At 37.9% G+C, this 20,046-nt stretch overlaps 1 protein-coding gene across 2 annotated transcripts in view; it reads right to left on the reverse strand.

The window, feature by feature from the left end:
• The window catches only part of LOC121433203 (fibroblast activation protein alpha), a 68,118-nt gene that overhangs the window by 39,881 nt on the left and 8,191 nt on the right, over window positions 1-20,046 (reverse strand). For both annotated transcript variants that reach the window (XR_005972293.1, XM_041631547.1), the window contains exons 3-10: window positions 12,916-13,014; window positions 10,956-11,030; window positions 9,408-9,460; window positions 5,955-6,027; window positions 5,165-5,285; window positions 4,024-4,178; window positions 1,739-1,842; window positions 141-276 (exon numbers count right to left, since the gene is read on the reverse strand). Coding sequence is in view for 1 of the 2 variants with exons in the window: in XM_041631547.1 (XP_041487481.1) it covers window positions 141-276; window positions 1,739-1,842; window positions 4,024-4,178; window positions 5,165-5,285; window positions 5,955-6,027; window positions 9,408-9,460; window positions 10,956-11,030; window positions 12,916-12,960 (762 nt within the window). In the remaining variant the exon portion in view is untranslated. The remainder of the gene's footprint in view (window positions 1-140; window positions 277-1,738; window positions 1,843-4,023; window positions 4,179-5,164; window positions 5,286-5,954; window positions 6,028-9,407; window positions 9,461-10,955; window positions 11,031-12,915; window positions 13,015-20,046) is intronic.

Genomic DNA, 20,046 nt, shown 5'->3' on the forward strand with positions numbered 1-20,046 from the left:
TGGCACGCTATTCTAAAGAACAATAAGCGTTTGAATGCACCAAGTCGTGTTTCACAGTACAAACTGTGGCCTATAAATAAGAAGTTCCTGTTGTGTTTTCATCTTTGGAAATAGTTGCCAGTGGTTTTAACACACTTTACCTTTGGACAGTCCCATGAGTGCCAATCTTCCCTGAAGTCACATATAGACAGGACTGAGACATTCTGCACTCTCTTTAGCCACTGCAAACATATTCGTTCATCAGTCACCCAAGTGAGCCAACTGAAATAATAGTCACTGCCAACAAACCGAAACAGATAGCCCATTATCACTTTTAAATTATAACTTCATTTATATTTTCTAAATATAAAGACAGTTGTTTTATAGGGTTTATATTTAGTAGGTAAAAAGACAAACTTTCCCAGAGAAGAATATTTAAATAGAACTGCCAGTTAGATTAAATAAGACCTTCTTCATCTAAGCAAATTATTTCATACTTGAGTTTTCTCCTCATTTTTGGCAAAAAAAAAAAAGAGTTAAGATGTAAGGGCAAAGCTCTCTATCTATCTATCTATCTATCTATCTATCTATCTATCTATCTAATCTCTCTCTATATATGGCACAAAAGTGTTAGATTTTCTATTATGTACTTGTCTATGAATTAACATTTATATCTAGAATTGCAGAACACTTTGATTTTCCATAGAGCTAGAAGGGACTTGGGGCTCAGATCCAGATCTCATAATATCCTACCACAGTGAAATTATTTAGCCATGTAGTTCTTTGTTTATATATAAAAATAATAATGTACTGATTTAAATATGTAAATATGGGCCGAGAGTGTGTAGAATGTCTCTTAACTCATGTACAATTACTGTTAGCACTAAAGGAGAATAGTATTTTAAAATAAAAACACCTATTCAAGTTTCCATTAACCAGGTTGAGTTTAACTCTGATTCCCCTTGGTGTAGCTGGAGAAGACTTAAGCCATGTAGGCAGGTGTGCTAGGCAGGTAAGGCTCTTGGAGACATTGTTTGTTTGTTTGTTTTTGTTTTTATTTTGAGACAGGATTTCTCTGTAGCTTTGGAGTCTGTCCTGCCTGCTCTTGTAGACCAGGCTCGCTCTGAACTCACAGAGATCCGCCTGCCTCTGCCTCCCAAGTGCTGGGATACAAGACATTCACCACCACCACCTGGCTGACTATCTGGTTTATAATATCCCCATGGTGCTCATAGATCCAGAAACCTCAGCTTGAGGGAAGTAGATCAGACATTAATGGAGTCACGCTGAAGTCATGATAAACTTTTCAATCTGCAAGTTGGTCCCAACTTTACATTTCTACCTCTGAGGAAAACCCCAGAAAGCTTTTGATTCATCACCATGGTCGTCTTTAAATGAGTCTTTTAAATGGGCAGGAGGGTATTTTAAAAACTAGTTTAAGAAACTTATTTGTGACTTTTAATTTGCAAGCATCTTGCATGTTAATTTTCTGCTTCTGGCATGCGCATTTTTAACTCACTAGAAAAAAGTCTAAGCTTTTCAATGTGTTAGAATTTGGTTAAAACTGAGAGACAGAGTCCGGTGGTAGCTCTCGCCTTTATCCCAGCACTCAGGAGGCAGTGGCAGGTGGATCTCTGTGAGTTTGAGGTCAGCCTGTTCTACAGAGAAAGTTCCAGGCAAGCCAGGACTACACAGATAAACCCTATATTGAAAAAGAAAACAAAGAAAACAGAAGGAGAGGGGATCTGAGATCACTGACCTTGATGCTATCATTTCTGGAACTGGTACTTCTATGGGGCCCACGTGGTGCGGGTAGGTAGTATCAACAATAAAGATACGGACAACAGGATTCTTAGCTCCAGCCTAGCAAGAAAATGGAAATTTACAAGCTAATACTATTTTTACTTTCCACCAATATTTTTAAAACATCTCTTGATTCTAGGTTTATTTTAGTAAGTAAATAATGTTATGAGTAATACAGTTGGAAATATTCTGCATAGAGGTCAGAAACTTCATTTCTATTGTACTTGCAAGGCAGTACCAATATTGTACCAATGGGAGTCAAAGCTATTTCCTGTGTCTGATGAAGGACTCGATTTACAGGAGAAATCATTGGGGTTGTCAAGGGTACGTCTGCCACCTGTACTCTGTCCTGATTTTTGAGACAGCTGTGTTTCATTATTTTTCAGATGATAAAGAACAATATACCCATGTGTTCAAAAGGGCAGGGATAAGATCTGTTTGGAAGAGAAAAGAAAGCAGAACTATATGAAACTTACCTTTTTTTTTTGCTTTTGCCAAGGATTAAATGACCAGATTGCTCATCTCCCCAGTTGCCTCACAACACACTACCGTTGCTTCCTTCCCAAAACAATCACACTAACAAGTAAAGAGCCCGTGGGCTTTTACCCTTTTCTTTGGTTTGTGTGTATTGTGCTACTATTTTCCTAAAATTTACATGACGTTATATGCCTCATGCCTAGACAGTCTCTTGGAATTGATGTTATTTTGCTTCAGAAAGAATCTTGCAGTTAAAATAAAATATGAATCCGCAAAGTTTGGGAGCACAGTATTCAATGCTTTTTGCCTTCATCTAAAGTGTGGTTCTCAACCTTCCTAATCCTGTGATCCTTTAATGTAGTTCCTCATGCTGCGGTGGCTGCCAACTGTAAAACTCTTCCCACTGCTACTTCATAACTATATGTTTTCCACTGTTATGGATCATACTGTACATATCTATGTTCTGATGGTCTTGGGCAACCTCTCTGAAAGGGTCGCTTCACTCCAAGAGGGTCGTGACCCACAGCTTGAGAATCACTAATCTAAAGGATGTTTGGTCTTTTCTGAAATTTCTTCAGTTCTTTGGAATTTTCTAATCTCGTCATCCAGCACTAAAGGTGTTAGTGTCTCTAGTTTGTAAAGAAACACGAGAACTTAGGTCCACACTCCCAGATAAGCGGCTGCCACTCCTCCATTCTGAGTGTCTTCACCTCGTCTTGCTCACACTGCTTCTCCAGAACACCTCAGTTCTTTCGATTTTGAATTCTTAAGTATCAGGGTTTTCACTTCCAAGCAACTCCAACTTTTAATTTTTCTACACAGTCCTTGAGGGGACTCCTATCTCAACACACATTTCCTATCTCCTCCCTTTTCTTAAATGGCTTTTAACATAAACATTATAATTCGACTTCTCTCTCTGGGTTGTCTTTGGCTTGTTTCAAAAGCCACTTTCGCAAATGCCACCACATCTATGCTGTCACATGTAGGGATCCACTGGAGTAATTCATGATTAGGGTTTGGCAAGTAAAAGCAGTAGGAGCTATGTATAAAAAAGCCACATTCTAAAAAAAAAAAAAAGTCTAATTCTCTTGCATGAGACAAATTTATTCCCTGATTTTTTGCTCTCATGCCTTTGTCTAAATTTAAAATAGGTAACAATGCTCCTTCCCTGTCCCTTGGCCATTCTGCTGCACACTCAGGTCCTCCTCCAGCCTTGGAACTGAATAAAAAGTGTGCATGGTATTTCCCTTCATTTAATTAGCTTAAAGAAGACACGTAGGCTCACAGACTTCACTGACCTGTCTACAAAAGATCTGATCATCTGCCTGATGCTACCTGACCAAGTCCTCAAATTCAACATTTGAATTTCCCTTTTGGGTTCGCGTTTACATGAGAATTCAAGAAGGCATTTTGAAACAGAACTTTATCCTGAATTTGGAACATAGAATGAATATATATATATATATATATATATATATATATATATATATACTAAGTTAAGCTTGTTTTTCCTCCATGATCTAGACCATATGTTTTTTTTCAAAGATTCTGCAATGGATTTTTTCAAAGACTACTTCTTCCAGCATCGCCAGATGTCCAAAGCAACAGATGTCCACATAAACAATAGAGCACAGTACAGTGTTTGCTTTCCAGTGACAAGGACAAGTAACTTTGCAAATGTGTTGATCCCACCTCTATTCATGGTAATGATTGCTCATTCTGATATCAAGGGATGAAGGCCTCTATGAAAAGTATCCGGCATACCTTTGGGTATGGAATATTTATTGTTCTAGGATACTGTCCATCACCGTAATAGGAATAGGCAATAATTGGTATGTCCGAATCGTTAAATTCTGCATATGCCAAAAATTTTCCACTTGGAGACCACCAAAGAGCATATTTTGCAGCAAGCATTTCCTCTGAAAAATAAGTATTTACATATAATTTACAACTATAGCTTATTCTTAAAATCATTGTCAGTACTTCTAGACAAATATTTATTGACTTAAATCATGTTTTTAATGTGGATGTAACATATGCCAGACTTTGGTTATTAAAAAATACTGTGAATTAAGAGGAACCGTTTAAACTTTATTCTACATCAGACGTCAATTAGTCTTGTTAGTAACTGCTGCTAATCACAAAGGCAACATTTAAAATAAATAATAAACACATTGATAATAATTAATTTTCCCTTTAGGGCAATTAAAAAATAACTTAAAGTAGCCCTAATAGGCTAAGCTACAGACTTAGGTAGACAAGATTGTCTAGTAAAGAGACAATGCCTAAAGTAGACAAAGCAGACTATAGTTTCACTGCCAAATGACATTGCCAGTGGAGGTTGAGTTTCATTCCTAAGAAGTTTTTAAAGCCAGTGTTAGTGTGTGTGTGTGTGTTTGTAAAAATATACGTATACATATATCTTTTTTAAAGAAAGGGAAGAGATAATAGATTAGAAGACCTCTTAAAATCCAATTAAGGCATGTGTACTACATGTCTCAGAATATGGATAAAATTTAAGAGAATGTCAATATAAAACACTAAAACCATTTTCCTGCTGAATTTCATAGTTGTTTACCTTGGAAAGGAGGAAGAGTTCTTCCTTAAGCCACATAAAAATGGGATAGCACATTAATTAACTAAGTAACTGAGGACCATATACGCTTTAGAATGTAAGTATTATGTACTTTATTGTAACATTCAAAAATATCGATTCCACTGGTCCCTGATAACAAGATTTTATTCTTTAAGATAAGTCACTGTCTACTTACAACCTATTAACAGTTTTCAGAAGAACAGCCACTCATAAGAACAAGATTCCATTCAACTAATTCCTACTAAATATATGAGAACATTTTCAGCTTTAAGCCTGATACAGCAGTGGTAGAAAAGAAATATAACTTACCTTCATAAACCCAGTCAGGGATTCCATTAAATATTTTATTTTCTCTTCCAGTGTGAGTTATTTGAAAAGGTGGATCTCCTGGTCTTTGTTTCAAATAAATATTGTTTTGATAGACATATGCCTAGAAGTGGTAGAAAATTAGTGAATAAGTGAAAAATCTCTATCAAAAACAGTAAAAATTTTTATTTAATTATTTACCTAATTTGTCTTTAAAGGGCTGGTAATTCAAATGCAAAAGGATCACAACTAAAATAATCTAACAGGTTAAAAAAATGTAATCAACTTACATTAACATTTTATGATTTTAAAAACCTTCATCAAATAAAATAATTTCTACTGTAAATAATTATTTCATTATCCAACACATAATTGTGCATATTGACAGGCAGTCAAACAAATCCCTGAATATTAATAGCTAGCCAGATCTATTCTTTATTTAGAGTCCTTAAATAAGAGATTGGACAAAATTTCATGTTGTCTGAAGCTAGTCTGGGAAACTTGTGAAAACCATATTTTTCCTGCGTTTTCTGGCACAACGCGTTCTGGCTGAGTGTAAGGATAAAGTTTTTGAGTGCGATATTTAAAGAAGTCTATCCATGAGCTTTGGATTTTGCGGAATTCTCAAACGGGTTTCAATTTATCCAAACTCTTCCCGTTTTTAGCCACTGAAATAGTCATGATGTATCTTTTTTTTTTTTTCCTTTTAGGCAGGGAAATTTAACAAAGGCCAAAATAAAATGGCTCCTTTTTTATTTAAATGATTAAACACTTCTATAATCTAAACACTTACTAATTTACTCCCAACAGGCGACCAGCATAGATACTGAATTGGACGAGGGAGCTCATAGCCTCTCACAAATTCCCTAGAAAGAAAGAAAAACAAATATATAAAAACACAATTCTTGGCATTCAATATTTTAAAAAATCTGCTTAAACAGAGTAAGTAAACAAACCATTAAAATTAAGGACATCTGTAAGAAATGTCCTCACTTCTACAAGTACAAAGGAGGAGTACATGGGAATCAGGTACAATAGCCATGCACAGTGATGGCCATCCTCCCATTGGTTTAAAAGCCACCTAACTTGTCTGTTTTCAGAGCTTCACAGTGACTAACACACCCACAGAGTGGGCCATCTAGACAGCATCTAACTGTGAGACACGGAGAGATGACAATGGCTTTTACAAACTGCATTGCTGGTTCCTGGGCAGACCCCAGATAAAGCTCCAGTCATTTAACCCCTGAGACTGTAAAATTTGCACACAGCAGACTAAGATGGTCGCCGACGTGCCTTCCAGCTCTGAGTTTCTATAATTGGGCTCAAGTTTAATATGTGCTCTTCCACATCCTCATTCACAACCCCCAACTCTGTGAATGCATATGAATTTCAAATTTTTGAAAATAAGATGCCATTTGACAATCTCCCTAGGGATCTGACTTGAAATCAGAAAAGGAAAGGAACAGCTGATCTCAAGCGAAACTGAAAAACAGATCGTATGCTGGGCAGTGTGCCGTAAGCTTGCAAAGTTCTCCACCCGTGGGGAAATTTCAGATAGTCTATTGGCCAAAAAAAAAAAAAAAAAAAAAAAAAAAATCTTACTTTGATGTTTAGAGTCCTTTTGCAAGCTTCAGCTATGTGAATCGCGTTGTGGAGTTCTTGTAGCTTTTCAATAAGAACACATTATGCCCTAGAGAATCCTAAGCTGCCGTGCTGAAAGTTTCGCTACTTGACCATCAGGGCTGGTTTTGTGGGACAGCCTAGCAATATCTACTCCTAAGACCAATTTGAAGATATTCAGAAAGACCCCATTTCCTTTTTGCTTAAATCTCTGTCTCTTGGGCCTCACATTTGTCTGTCAGTTCTATCGTTCCCCTTTCCCTCACATCTGGACACCTGCGAAGACTTGCTATGCACTTTATCTTGTTTGAATTTATTATGTCACAGAGAACAATACCTAACACCGAGACAAACATTTGATAGGAAAATGTGATGCTCTTGAAAGAAGAAGATTATGACTTCTGGCAGCCAGGGGTCAGTACATGAATTACCATGCACATGAGAAGTCAAGGATATATGGAGAGGTAAGGACATAGTTAAGGTAATGGCAGAAGCCATTCTTCATCTGGTTTCCAGTTATGTATGAAGTTAATGAGGGTATTCTATTTGACTGACATTGTAACCCTGCCTAAGTTACAATACATTGTAACTGCCTAAGGTACAGAAAAAAGCCTAACTTTTCTCTATGGAATACAGTTAAGGCACGCAATAGCATAAACAATTGCAAGATGCAAATCCAGTTGCATGTCTCTTTGTTACTGGAAAGGCACTTGAGCTGTCATTTTGTACTTTTATGCATCACTGATGCCATGAAACATGGAGAAAGGGGATGTTTTATAAAAGCTCTCACCATGAATTCCCACCTTGCTTTAACCACAGCTATCTTTATTACTCCGTACTAGACGTTTTTCTTAAATTTATTAAAAACTTTTGTTAATTTTTTCATACAATATATTTTGAGGATGTTTTCCCTGAGATCCTTTCTACCATCCAACTTAATATTCTCTTTCCCTTTCAAAAAAGACCATGAAAATTAAAATGAACAAGTAATGGACAATTAAGATTTTAAAAACCAAAATAAAACAAAAAGTCCCTAACAGCAACCACAAAAACTATGGAATTTGTTCTGTGTTCAATTACCCCTGTGCATGAGGCCCACCCTAGAGTGTAGTTGATATACCCCAGTGACACTTCATGGAGAAAAGGGATTTTCTTTCAGTGTCTGTGGGTATCAATTACAATAATCTTACTGAAGTCATTGTTAAGATATTAATAATCATCATTTTATTTGGGAATGTTTTCATTTGGGTGCTTTTCAACTTGTTAAACTTCAATATCAAGTATTTTTAAGTGAGTGACAACACATTAAAAACAAGAGCCCGATTAAGGCCTGAATAAAACTGGTCTGCAAGGCTACAAATCCCAGACTGAAGGGTTCTTAGGAGTAGGGTTGGTTCTCTCCTCTCATTTGCATTTTTCCCTATATGCTTCTCGGGCTATAGAGCTCTGTAAATACTTTTTGCCTTTAGTGGTGATATTGAAACAGAAGGGAGACTCCAAATCCATTAGGTCAACTGAGACTATGTTTTAAAATCCAGGTCTTGCTTCTTTCCTGAACGTTTTTTTTTAAAAAAGGAGGTGACTTTTTTAAAAAAAAAAAAAATTTATTTTGTTCCTTGCTAAACAAAAGGGGAAATAGCCCAGAATAAGCTTTTCAATACTTCTTCAAGACATATAATTATCCTTACTTTTTATATAATAGTAAAGAGGGTATCATATTAAGATGAGTAGCTAAACTAATCCATTTCCTCAATTAGCCAGAGTGAGTTGTCTGACTTGCAAATCTGATTGTGTCATTTCCTATAAAAACCTTCAATGGTTTTCTTTTGTCTTCAGAAACAGATCTGAGCTCTTTTTAATGGTTACCTAGCTATTATTGGCCCCTGTTTCCAGACCCCAAGTCTTTTCAGTATTGTAGACCCCACCCCTAGTAGGCAGCCCTACTGTAATCAGTTGACAGGAGATACTTAAGATTTTTTTTTTTATTAGCACTTTGTGTTCTCTCTGCCTGAACGCTATCATATACGCTCTGTCTAGAATGCTGCCCTTCAATGTTCCTATACATTCATTTTTTTTTCTTTTAAATAGTGACAATTTATGTAGTTGGAATGCACATAAAAATAAAGAAACTAATATATAAATAACAATCCCTATTCCTTCTATAATTGAGAGATAATTAATGCTTTAAAGATTGAAATAAGCATTTTGAAATTTTAAAAGCAATCAGTTTTAAATCAACGAATAGATTGTGTATCCAGACAATGATTGTTGCCATACCTCCTATCTCAGGCCTCATTCTAATGCAGTGGTCTCCTTCCTTAATATAGTTTCGTGCCCATGCATTTAAAAAAAAAAACTCTTTTATTACACATTTTTATTTCCATAAGTAGAACATCTATATTTTTTAAATGAGAGAAGTCAAATATATTTTGTAAATATAACACACAATAGTAGTCTAAATCATACTATATCATAGCTATATCATAGGAGGGTTCTCCTGTTTTGTGGGTTGACGTCTATTGCAAACTACATGCGTAATATCAGTAACAAGATAATGTAGTCTTAAACTCAGATTGGAGTTTGAAGTCTTAGAGTTAAGCTACATTAATAGTTAGTGGTGCTTTACCCATTTCGAAGGTCATAGATGTAGTATGTCGCTGTGTATGAGTATCGCCAAAGCTGTTAGGAAGAGAGGCAAAGACAGAGGACAAAGTTTTAGAGCTCAGAAAGCTTATTCAAATAATCCTATGTCATGACAGATTCTCACTGGGCCCTAGGGGAGATGTGTTTCTGTGCACACAGGGTTTTGTTTACTTTTACTGTATACTTTTGTGCGGTTTGTTCAGGTTCCAGAGGGCACCCCAAGATGATCTAAGTTTTACTCCATTAAAAACATACCCAAAGTCATTTTCTAGTATAAAAAGCTATCTTTGACATACTTTGTCTTTAGAATAAAGGAGGACCCTGATGATGCTCATAGCCTCTAGCAACTGCCTAGAAGGAATTTCACCACACAGCCTGTTACAACACGTCTTCCTTTCTTTGGGTATATATATTTAAACCATATAACTTGAAAAATGAATAGGAGAGTTTAGCTTAACAAACTTTATATTCCTCCTGAACAGAGCTACCCTTCATCTCCTTGAGTGCATGCTGGGATTAGTGAATATTGCAAGCATTGTTCTGGATTCTGTTTCTTAAAGGACTTTCAATCTCTTGACAAGCTCCAGCAGGCTAAAATGTGTATTTCTGAGGATTCAGGTCACCAGGGCTACTGAAGAACAAGCCCTGTTTGTGCATCCTGGTAGCGGCCGAGTGACTTCCCCATTGGAAGAGGAAGGAAAGCTTGGCAGGGAGCTTCATCCCAGGGAAGATCTGAAAAATGTCGTCAAAGCAAAAGTTCCTTTTCTCTTTTTCTTTTCTTTCTTTCTTTCTTTCTTTCTTTCTTTCTTCCTTCCTTCCTTCCTTCTTTCTTTTTTCTCTTTTTTTTTGATTAAAGCAAAGGAACTGCTAGAATTTGGATTTGAATGTGAGTTTCTTATGCTTTTGTTACATACGGAGAAAAGAAGTGAGATAACTATTGACTATCTACCACTTATTCATTCAGGAAGAGAAAACTAACTACCAGTAACCCCAAAGGATTAGACTCTCAAATACACAAATCTGAGGCCTCTTCTATAGTATATTGACTATAAACTTCTTTAATATATAACTTCATATATTACACCTCGATTCTTCCATTTGGAATTGCAATGTAGTTTTGTGAGATTAAAATGCACAAGAATTGTCTAATGAATTATGATGATAAAGACTTCTAGAGAGACCATAATAATTGTTCCCTTTCTGACGTCAGCATACCCAACTGACATTTTCTTACCTCAGTTTAAAATAAAATGGTTTCTGTTACTTGATAATTAGTTAATGAGACTAATGAGATGCAATGTCAAATTATAAATTATTGTGTACATTTCAGCAATGCTTTAGGATTCATTTATTGCATGCATCATGATTTATTGCATGTTTAGAGATAGATATATACTTCTACTGGTAGGAGCCCCCTCCCCTAGAGTCACTAAATTTTCTTACTTTAATATACTAACTTGTATGTTAATGGGATAAATAATGTATGTGTATATATATATATATGTACATATCAAAATTAAGTACTTTATACCTTTGAATAATCACTTTCTAGATATGCAAATTGCCGATCAGGTGACAGACCATAATCTGAAGCATTCACACTTTTCTGAAATTATGAAGAAGTTGGTTAGAATATAGAAGAAGTTGCCTGATATAAATTTTTTGTTCTTAAGGAGTATCACATTATTAATATACTCAAATGCAATTTTTAAAAACAGATGCTAGACCTAGTACATATAAGGGAATTTACCAGACACTATGGGATGATATAATAAAAAACCACAGCAATTTCAAAAGCATATAATATTAAACTTTATAAAGAATGACAGTACAAATTAGCAAGTTATAAAAGTGATTCAGCATAGTGGTGCAAAAGCATTAAGGGAAGAACAAAGGTATTGAAGAAGAGGATGATTGGTTACAAGGACTACAAGGATATCCTGCAAGCTCAGACTTAAGACCAGGTCTTTATGGGTAGAGATGGAGGAGGCTGGAGAGTCCAAAAAGAGAGAATATGAACCAAGCATCATAGCTACCATCCACTGAACATCTAGTCTATGTTAAGCAATATCCTAAGCAAGTTTCAATGTTATTTGATTTAATTTTTATATTAAACTAAGGAAGTATTATTGCCCTCACTTTATAGTGGAATAAATAGAGGCATTGCAAGTTGGGGTAGTGTAGTAACTTATCCAAAGTTTCTCATTAGTGACAGGAGTTGAATCTCAGTTCACTTGACTCTAGGTTTCTAATTCATATCTTATGCTATGTCACTTACACAGAAGGAAAAGATACTATGGGGGAGAGCAGAAGATGAGGGCAGTGGTTCGGTATGTCTAGAAGAAGGCACTGGAGATGGAGGTGGGAAACGGTTGTAACCCCATCACCACTAAGAATTTGAATGTGGTCTTGTGTCGGTGGGGTGCTTGCCAAGGTTCTGAGGGAGTCAAACGATGCTGATACATACCATGGTGCTATTACTCAAAATGACATATGATTCTCCTGTTTCAATATTATAAAACACTATGTTATCATCCGCAGACTGATGGAGATATTCTTGTGCTTTACATGCAAAAGAAAGCAAAACATAAAATGATGGCTCTTAAAGAAAATATTTGTAACAAAAGATCCCCTTCTGTTCCACAGATAATGCCTCGCCTTCCTCCCTTTCAGCACAGAGAAGCTGGTCACAGGAGGACGAAACTGTGCTCTTTTTGCATCTCATAAAGATGGCACATTTGCTAAATGGCACCCATGGCAGCCCTTGTTAGAACGGATTCAGGGTGCTCAGAAGGAAAATGTCATCTTCTCTGAGCTACAAAGAGGACACACTAGATTGAAATGGTGAGTTTCTTTTGTAACACTGAAAACAAATCTTATTTGGGCTTTGTTTTGATTTACTGTAACTGATACTTTATATGAATTTTCTAAAGGGAAAAAAGGCAATATTCTACCTTAATAAATGAACCTTTATTTGCACAAGTATAATGCAATCTCTTTGATCTTACCATTTCTTTGGTTAGATCTTTGACCACGCTCTAATCATAAAAACTAGGAATATCAATTCTGTAACACTTAAAGTTTATTTTTTGTCAGGGAAGGAACTGGCTTGCTCTTAGGTAATCTAGATTAACAATAAACTCCACCCACCCCCCCACTTTGGGTAAAATTCTCTTGACTTCGAAGAGAATAATAAAACACCAAAATAAGGCCTGCTTCCTCTCCCACAAGCAACTTCATTCACTGACAATATCCCACACAGCATTCCTAACTTTTGCTTTTCTGCTAAGATTCAGGGTAGCTTTATACCAATTGTGCAAGCCCAGATTGAATGGTGGTGCAAAAGGTTCTCTGAATCTTCTGAATAATCCGTCTCTGCTCCCTTCAAGTGATGAATAGCAGCTCCAGCTATTGTAAAAGTATCTTGGCACTAACAACAAAAAGAATGTTTATTTTATAAACCTCCAGAAGATAAGACATGATTCATTTACCTGAAATCCAGTTTGGGAAAAATGTTTTATATGAGAATGTTCCATTTAAAATATCCTTCAGAGTGAGAACTCTCCTTGTGTTTCTTTCGGGGTTCTGGTCTTAGGGGAGGAAGAAACATATTATTAGAAACAAGGTTAATAGCCCAACTAAATTCTAAGCTTGTCCTTCATCTGTTCTTTCTCAGGTGTGGATAGGTTCTGCCATTGCAAAGTGCCTGTTGAACTACTAAATGGTGTGTTTGCTGACAGGCAACCCAGACTTAGGGAGTGCACTAGTGGCCTGGGAGGGATAGGTGGGGGTTGTATAGAGGAAGGAGAAGATTTCGGGAAAACAGGGATTTCATCCAGCAGTAAAAATAAAACCTGTACAGGACTTCTAGGAAGGGAGGTGAGGTTCCAACAACTCCGGACCTTACAGAAACAATCTTGCTCTGAAGTACTGCCGAACTTCACACAGCCTACTCTGTCTCCACAGAGTTCGGCAGTACTCCCTCGCTTGTGAAACCTGGCTTGGTTTCCTATTCATTGTTCAATGATGCATTTTAGAATCCCACTCGGATGAATGAGATCAGCCAGAATTCTTACCCTCTGAAATCTTAAGAAGGGCCGCACTGAACACACTTTTCTTAGCCCTGATATAAACTTTTACAAAAAGAAACAACCAGGAGCACCACATTAAGTGTCTTAAAAATTTATGTAAATTTGTGGAAAAACCAACCTTACATAGCTCACAAACCACAGGAAAATTTCTTTTACACATGAATCCATCAAAACAGTTGTATTTTTAAGCATGAGTTTATTTCCTCGGAAGCTCAGCAGAGCCCCAGGACTGTCAGGTTAAGCCAGATGGGCAATAAGGCGATGCCCTCCCAACATCTCTTCATGGCCCTGCTGCCCCTCTCCCTCCATCCCACGTGCTCCTTCTCCAGGCCACCGCTTAGAACCTCAAAGTTACAGGAAAGCCCAATACCTCAAAATAGCATTTATGAGTCTGGCATTCGCCCAGGTGAAAATAAAACTGTTGAAGATGAGAACCATAATATTATCCTTCTGCTAACAGTCTTGCATAGCTCGCCGTGACTCTCATTATAAAGATAAAAATTCTAAACATGGACTACAGGTCCAGGCAAGTCTGGAACAGCCTTTGCTATCAATCTTTCCTGCTCCTCCATCATTATAGTCTTGAGCCCAAACATGCTGGGTTTTATTTCCAGCCCATAACCACCTGTATGAGTCCCTTCTCTGTTGCTGTGATAGACTGCCCTAACCAAGGCAATTTAAGGAGGAATTGTTTCGTGGTTCCAAAGGAATAAGAGTCCATCATGGCAAAGAAGGGGTGTGGCAACAGGTTACAGGTATAGAAAAAAGAGCAAGTTGCTGAGAGCCCCCAGTTTTAAATGGAAGCCTGAAGAAGGAGAGCAAAGTAGAAATGGCACGAGGCTTAGTCTCAAAGCCTACACCCCGCCCAGTGATGTACTTCCTCCAGCCAGGCTGTATCATCTAAACCTCCTCAAGCCGGGCCACCGACAGGGAACCATGTGTTCAAATGCAGGAGACTGTGGGGGAACTTACACCACCTCTGTCTCCTTGCGGGGCTTCTGTACATCTCTCGCAACTCGCCGTCTTTGTCTCACGATTTCTATTTAGGCTTAAATGTTTGATTTTAGTCTTCTACTTCTGAGAAGCCCTTCCTGACCCTCGCATGCAAGTCAGCTTTCCTTTTCACAATCTCAGTGCATAGGCCACTTTATTTTAGAGAAGCTAAGTTTGAAAGTACATGTACATTTGTGTGACTAGTCTATTAATGGCTTTCCAAGTTCTATTATACCATGCAACCCAAATCGTTGCCATAAGTCTGGAAATTTTGATTGCCATTGCATTTTTTTTGATGTCTAATAGACACAGACATTTAATAAGCGAGTGCTTATTAAATTACATAGAATGAATGTATACGTGAAATGAAGGATGGATGGAGGCATGTAAGTATGAGTGGGTGGGCATATACTCTTCCATTAATTCTCTATATTGCTTTGGTGAATCTCTGCAGCCCTACTTTGCGCACATAAAATACAAGGGATCTGTCCACACAATACTGGCAATCCCATTCAGTCGTACTAGACTACACTAGGAAATGCGGGGCTCAGTTTGCTTTATTTACCTTGAAGTAACAGTCATATATGTGTGCCCTGTAATCACAGCTAAGTTGTTAATTGAACAGTAGCATCCTAGGCTCTTTTAATCTATTCCTACTGATGTGCATATGGTCCACAATCTGATTATGACCATGGGTTTGGTTATTGTGGTGTTTTAAAAGGAAAATGTTCCCCATAAGGCTCAAGTACTTGAATACTTGGTCCTCAGCAGCTGGCACTGTTTTAGAGATCACAGAACGTTCAGGATGTGGACCCTGGTGGGAGAAGGTACTTTACTGGGGAGGCATTAAGAGTTTATAGCCCCAACTTGCTTTCAATTCCACCACCCTTGCTTCCTATATATGAATGGGATGTGACCAGTCAGATGTTGAGCACCCTGTTGTATTCCTTTCCCTTTCTTCCATACTTCTTTGAAGCAGAATCTCTCTCTAAAACTGAAGCTAGACTGTCCACCCTCCTGTCTCCACCCTCTACAATACCTGGTTTCAGATACACAGGATTATACCCAACTTTATTATTTTTTTATGTGAGGCTTGAGGATTTGAACTCAGGTCTCCATGATGACAGAGTAAGCTGAACTGTCTCCTCAGCCCAAAAGTATTCTTTAAATACCCCTGCTGTGTTTGTGTGTGTGTGTGTGTGTGTGTGTATGTGTGTGTGTGTGTGTGTGTGTGTGTGTGTGAGAGAGAGAGAGAGAGAGAGAGAGAGAGAGAGAGAGAGAGAGAAGGGGAAGTCACAAGTTGATGCTGAAGCTTTCCTTTATTCTCTGCCTCGTTGTTAGTGAACCTGGAGCTTGCTGCTCTGGCTAGTCCCCAGTATCCTTCTGCCTCTCTACCACAACACTGGGGTGGCAAATGCTTGCCACCAGTGCCTAGCCTTCATGTGGGTGCTCATGAAGCAGACCTGGCCCTCCTCTTTGTAAAGTTATCTAGTCAGCCCATCAGTAAATTATCTAGATCAGTGTTTCTCAAGTACTTTGATCCCTGGGCGTTTTTGTTTCTGTTATTGTTGAATCTGAACTAAATCACAGTTTTCTCAATGCCGAGCTAGCTGAGCCTATGATATAAACAGTGAAAGCACACTTTTTTTCCTAACTTATCAAAATGCATCAGTCACTCTTGGAATTCTTTGGCTATTGTGCAGCTCCTGAACTAACATGTTACCATTACTGTTGTAAATAAAAGTAGTACCAATTTGGCATATATGGCCAATTTTTCAAAGTATTTTAAAGACCTAGTCATTTTCTTTTTTTTTGTATGATTATTGGTCACCTGGTATTTATTAGATTACGATACAGAAAGGTTGCACTTGATAGAATATTTCCTATGATTTAGTAGTTAGTCACTTATTCACGTGGGCACATAGTGGTTACAAATGCCAACAATCTATTTAGAGAAGCTAGCATATGTCATATTATGGCTCAAAATACCAGTAAAGTATTTAAGTAGTATTACTCATGCTCTTCATTGCCAGAATGAGAATAGTACTTACCTCCAACCAAGCATGATGCACAACATATGTGTGCAGATGAGGGATAAGGCTCATGGCATAAACGGAGGTAGGAAGATCATTTCTAATCTCATGGCTATGTTGATATTAGGCTGGGTACCACTACATCCCTCCCTGGTGGAGTAGGGGGAGGATTTGAGGTTTCTTTTGCTGGGATATACCAAGCATCTGTAACTCAGTGGATGCTGGATCTCTCCTCTAGGATGTTGCATCAAATTACGTTAGAGTGTAAATAAAACAATAAAGATTGTGTGTGTGACGCTCACTGCACCATCCACTGGCACCTGCCACCTAAAACATCCTTGGTGGAGCTGTGCCACCGCATCGCGGCAGTATTGAACATGTGTGTTTTTCATGTTCCTTGAGGCATAGAACTCCAACCATGAAGAAAGATGTCATGCTTGATTTTTATGACTAACATGTGCCCTACACAAAGCAGAAACACAAGAAATAGCTTTAGGTGGAAAAAAAAATTAACTGTGTTTACTGTGTTACCTTGTTTTTGATAATTCTCCCTCAAAGATATACCCAACCTTATTTTCTATACTCTAGTCTATATTGTAATTATATATTAACACTATATATATATATATATATATAAAATCTTTTACTTTATTTAAATATTTACCCAAATTTGGTCCTTGGAGTCTTGTGGAATGCTACTTAAAAGCTAGATTTCTATGCTAGTTAGCAGAGGTACTCTGGAGGCTGAGGTAAGAAAATAGAAAGTTCAAGGCCTGTCTAGGCTACTGAATGTTTTCATGGTCAGCCTAGTCAACATAGTGAGACACTGAGTCTAAATAAAAACATAAAGAATAAAGGGCCATGGCTGAACTCTTGCCTAACAAGAACAATGTACGGAGTTCACTCTTCAGTACTGCAATGTACAAAGAAAATGGTTTTCTAAAACCCAACGCGGCCACTTCTGTTTATCATTCTAGGGCCAGGAAGGTTCAGGCAAGGGAATTTTTATGACTCTGTGGCTAGCCTAGGCTACAAAATGATTTCCAGGCAAGTTTGAGTTACATTGTGAAACTCTGCCTCAAACAAAACAAAAGAAAACAAAACAAGTAAGTAAACCCAAAAAAACTGAAGCATGGAAGTCAATACAATTAAAAAAAAGATTTTTCTCAAATTCAAACTCACTGAAGCAGAGTCTCTGGCTGGGGTCTGGTAGGGTAACTTTTTCCATGTTTCTGGATGATTCTTATGTGCTTCACTAAATCTGCTCTGTTAATGTATCTCTTCACCCATCATTAGATCTGCTTCCTGCCTACAAATTCCTGGGAGCTTGTAAGGCTGTATAGCAATCTCCATGTTATGGAGAAGAGCTACCACCAGACCACGCAATGGCTGTGACTCTCAGGAGATGTGTATGGTCTCTTTCAACATTTATGTTCCTGAGCATCGCCTGCAGTGGACTTTTCCTTCGGGCATACTCTCCTTCCTGACCACAAAGAAAAGGGGAAAGGCAAGCTGATTGATTCTGCTCCAGGTTAGATGTAATATTTCAGGGAAAGCATTCTGGTCATTGATTGCAGTGTGTGTGTGTGTGTGTGTGTAAACAACAAAACACACTAAACAAATTTGAATCATTATTCCATTAAAATATTTCATTCTTCAAATTTTGAATGAATAAATGGACTTTCTAACCATTTTCCAAACAATCATGCTGTAATATAACCATTGGGTGATTTTAGAATGGCAGCTTTGCATTTGTGGTTCCAAACTCTGATGGCTTAAAAGAAATAGAGTGTACCTATCAAAACATATTTATCGGCTCTGCACAATTGACACTTGCCCATTTAACACTTCATCCTTGGCTGTGCCCTTAAATTCAACTTGGCGCATCTTTAGCATAGTTACTCATACAGCACTTAAATGCCCTAATTAGCCATGCCTTAATTATTTGAATTTTCAACATATTAAGCAAAGATGAAAGTTAGCTCAATTAGTTATTCAAGAAATTACAACTCGTGAAATGATTCACAAGGAAGTAATGAGCCATGGTACTCCGAATTCTTCCTGAAAACACTGTGTCTTTATGAGGCTGTGTCTGCCATTTAATTGACTAGTCCTAAAAGATTGAGAGTGTGTACCAGAGTAGAAACATCCGATCTTCGTAGGCACATTTTGTCAGGAAGCACAAGAAGAGCCATGCCACATTAAGTGAGCACACAATGACAGGCAGGTCTTTGTGTTCTTTTTTTTGTGAACGAGTTGGGATTGATGCCACAAGGCCACTCCATGGAAAACAAATGGCCTCAGAGCATCCTCCTGACAGCTCTTCAGAGAGCCTACTTAAGAGGGGGCACCCATCCTAACCATCAGAGTGGGTCCCGCTTGTTTCTGGAGTAAGTCCAAAGGAACAAGTGCAGGACACAACTGGGTGAAAAATATACTTAAAGCTGTTTAAAATTAAATATGAGTGAAGACTACTGCTTTGCTGTGGAAGGGTCTGAAGTAATACATTTCTGTCAGCAACAGGTGTATTACAACTGACTAAGCAATCTCTCATTTGCGTCTATTAAGACCTCACAGTACACTCTGAGATATAGACTGTTGTGAACACTAGTTGCAAGTTAGGAAGTAGAAACTAGAGGCCAACTAACATGCTTAATGCATCACAAATTGGACTTCAAATCCATCTCTTTGGAGAGCCTGAGTACTTTGCCATCATAGTTTAACATAAAGGCACACTTGTCGTAAAACAGCAACAACTATGAAAATTAGAACAAGAACCAAACAACATGCAAGAAGGAGAGTAATTATTCTCTGAAACATAGATGAAAAAAAATCCACGAAGACATCTGAGCTGACTTCCAGCAAAGACATCTCTATCCTAGAGTACTTACTGTCTGGCTACAGAGGGCAGGAGCTCTTTATCTCAGAAGGTAGCAACCATACTGAAGAACAAGTCTTTCAAAGGAAACGTAAAGTTTTTCTATCGTGAGCTTTTTAAGATCACGGGACAGGGTCAGTATCAGCATAAGAGCAGCATGCAAGGACCTTCTTGGGGTTCATAAACACAAAGCCCTTCCTTGTCTATTTTAAGACTCAGTTTCCTTTGGCACCACACCTTCTAACTCGAGTTTGAGATTGCGGCGTAGGTCCTTCATTGCTATTGCGCATGACCTGAGGAGTAGCCGCATTCTGAAGTCATTTCATTCTCCCAGTATAGTTTTTGGGGACATACCCGTGGACCAGTGCCACACTGGAACCCCACTTCTCTACACCCCAGACTCCTATGTGTTCAGCTTCTTCACATCTTCATTTATACTTCAGAATTAGTACAGCTAGAGGTGTGACTCGGAGGTAGAATGGTTACACGCATACTCACATACTCACAGAGAAATAGATGGGAGAGGGAAGGGGACTGAGAGAAAATAACAAAAAAGAAAAGGGAAGAGGGGGTTAGAGAGATTGCTCAGTTGTTAAGAACACTGACTGCTCTCCAGAGGACCTGAGT

This window comes from Microtus oregoni, unplaced genomic scaffold, assembly GCF_018167655.1.
Source record: "Microtus oregoni isolate MIOR12 unplaced genomic scaffold, Mior012 000037F_ref0000500, whole genome shotgun sequence".
In the NCBI taxonomy this organism is placed as follows: domain Eukaryota; kingdom Metazoa; phylum Chordata; class Mammalia; order Rodentia; family Cricetidae; genus Microtus; species Microtus oregoni.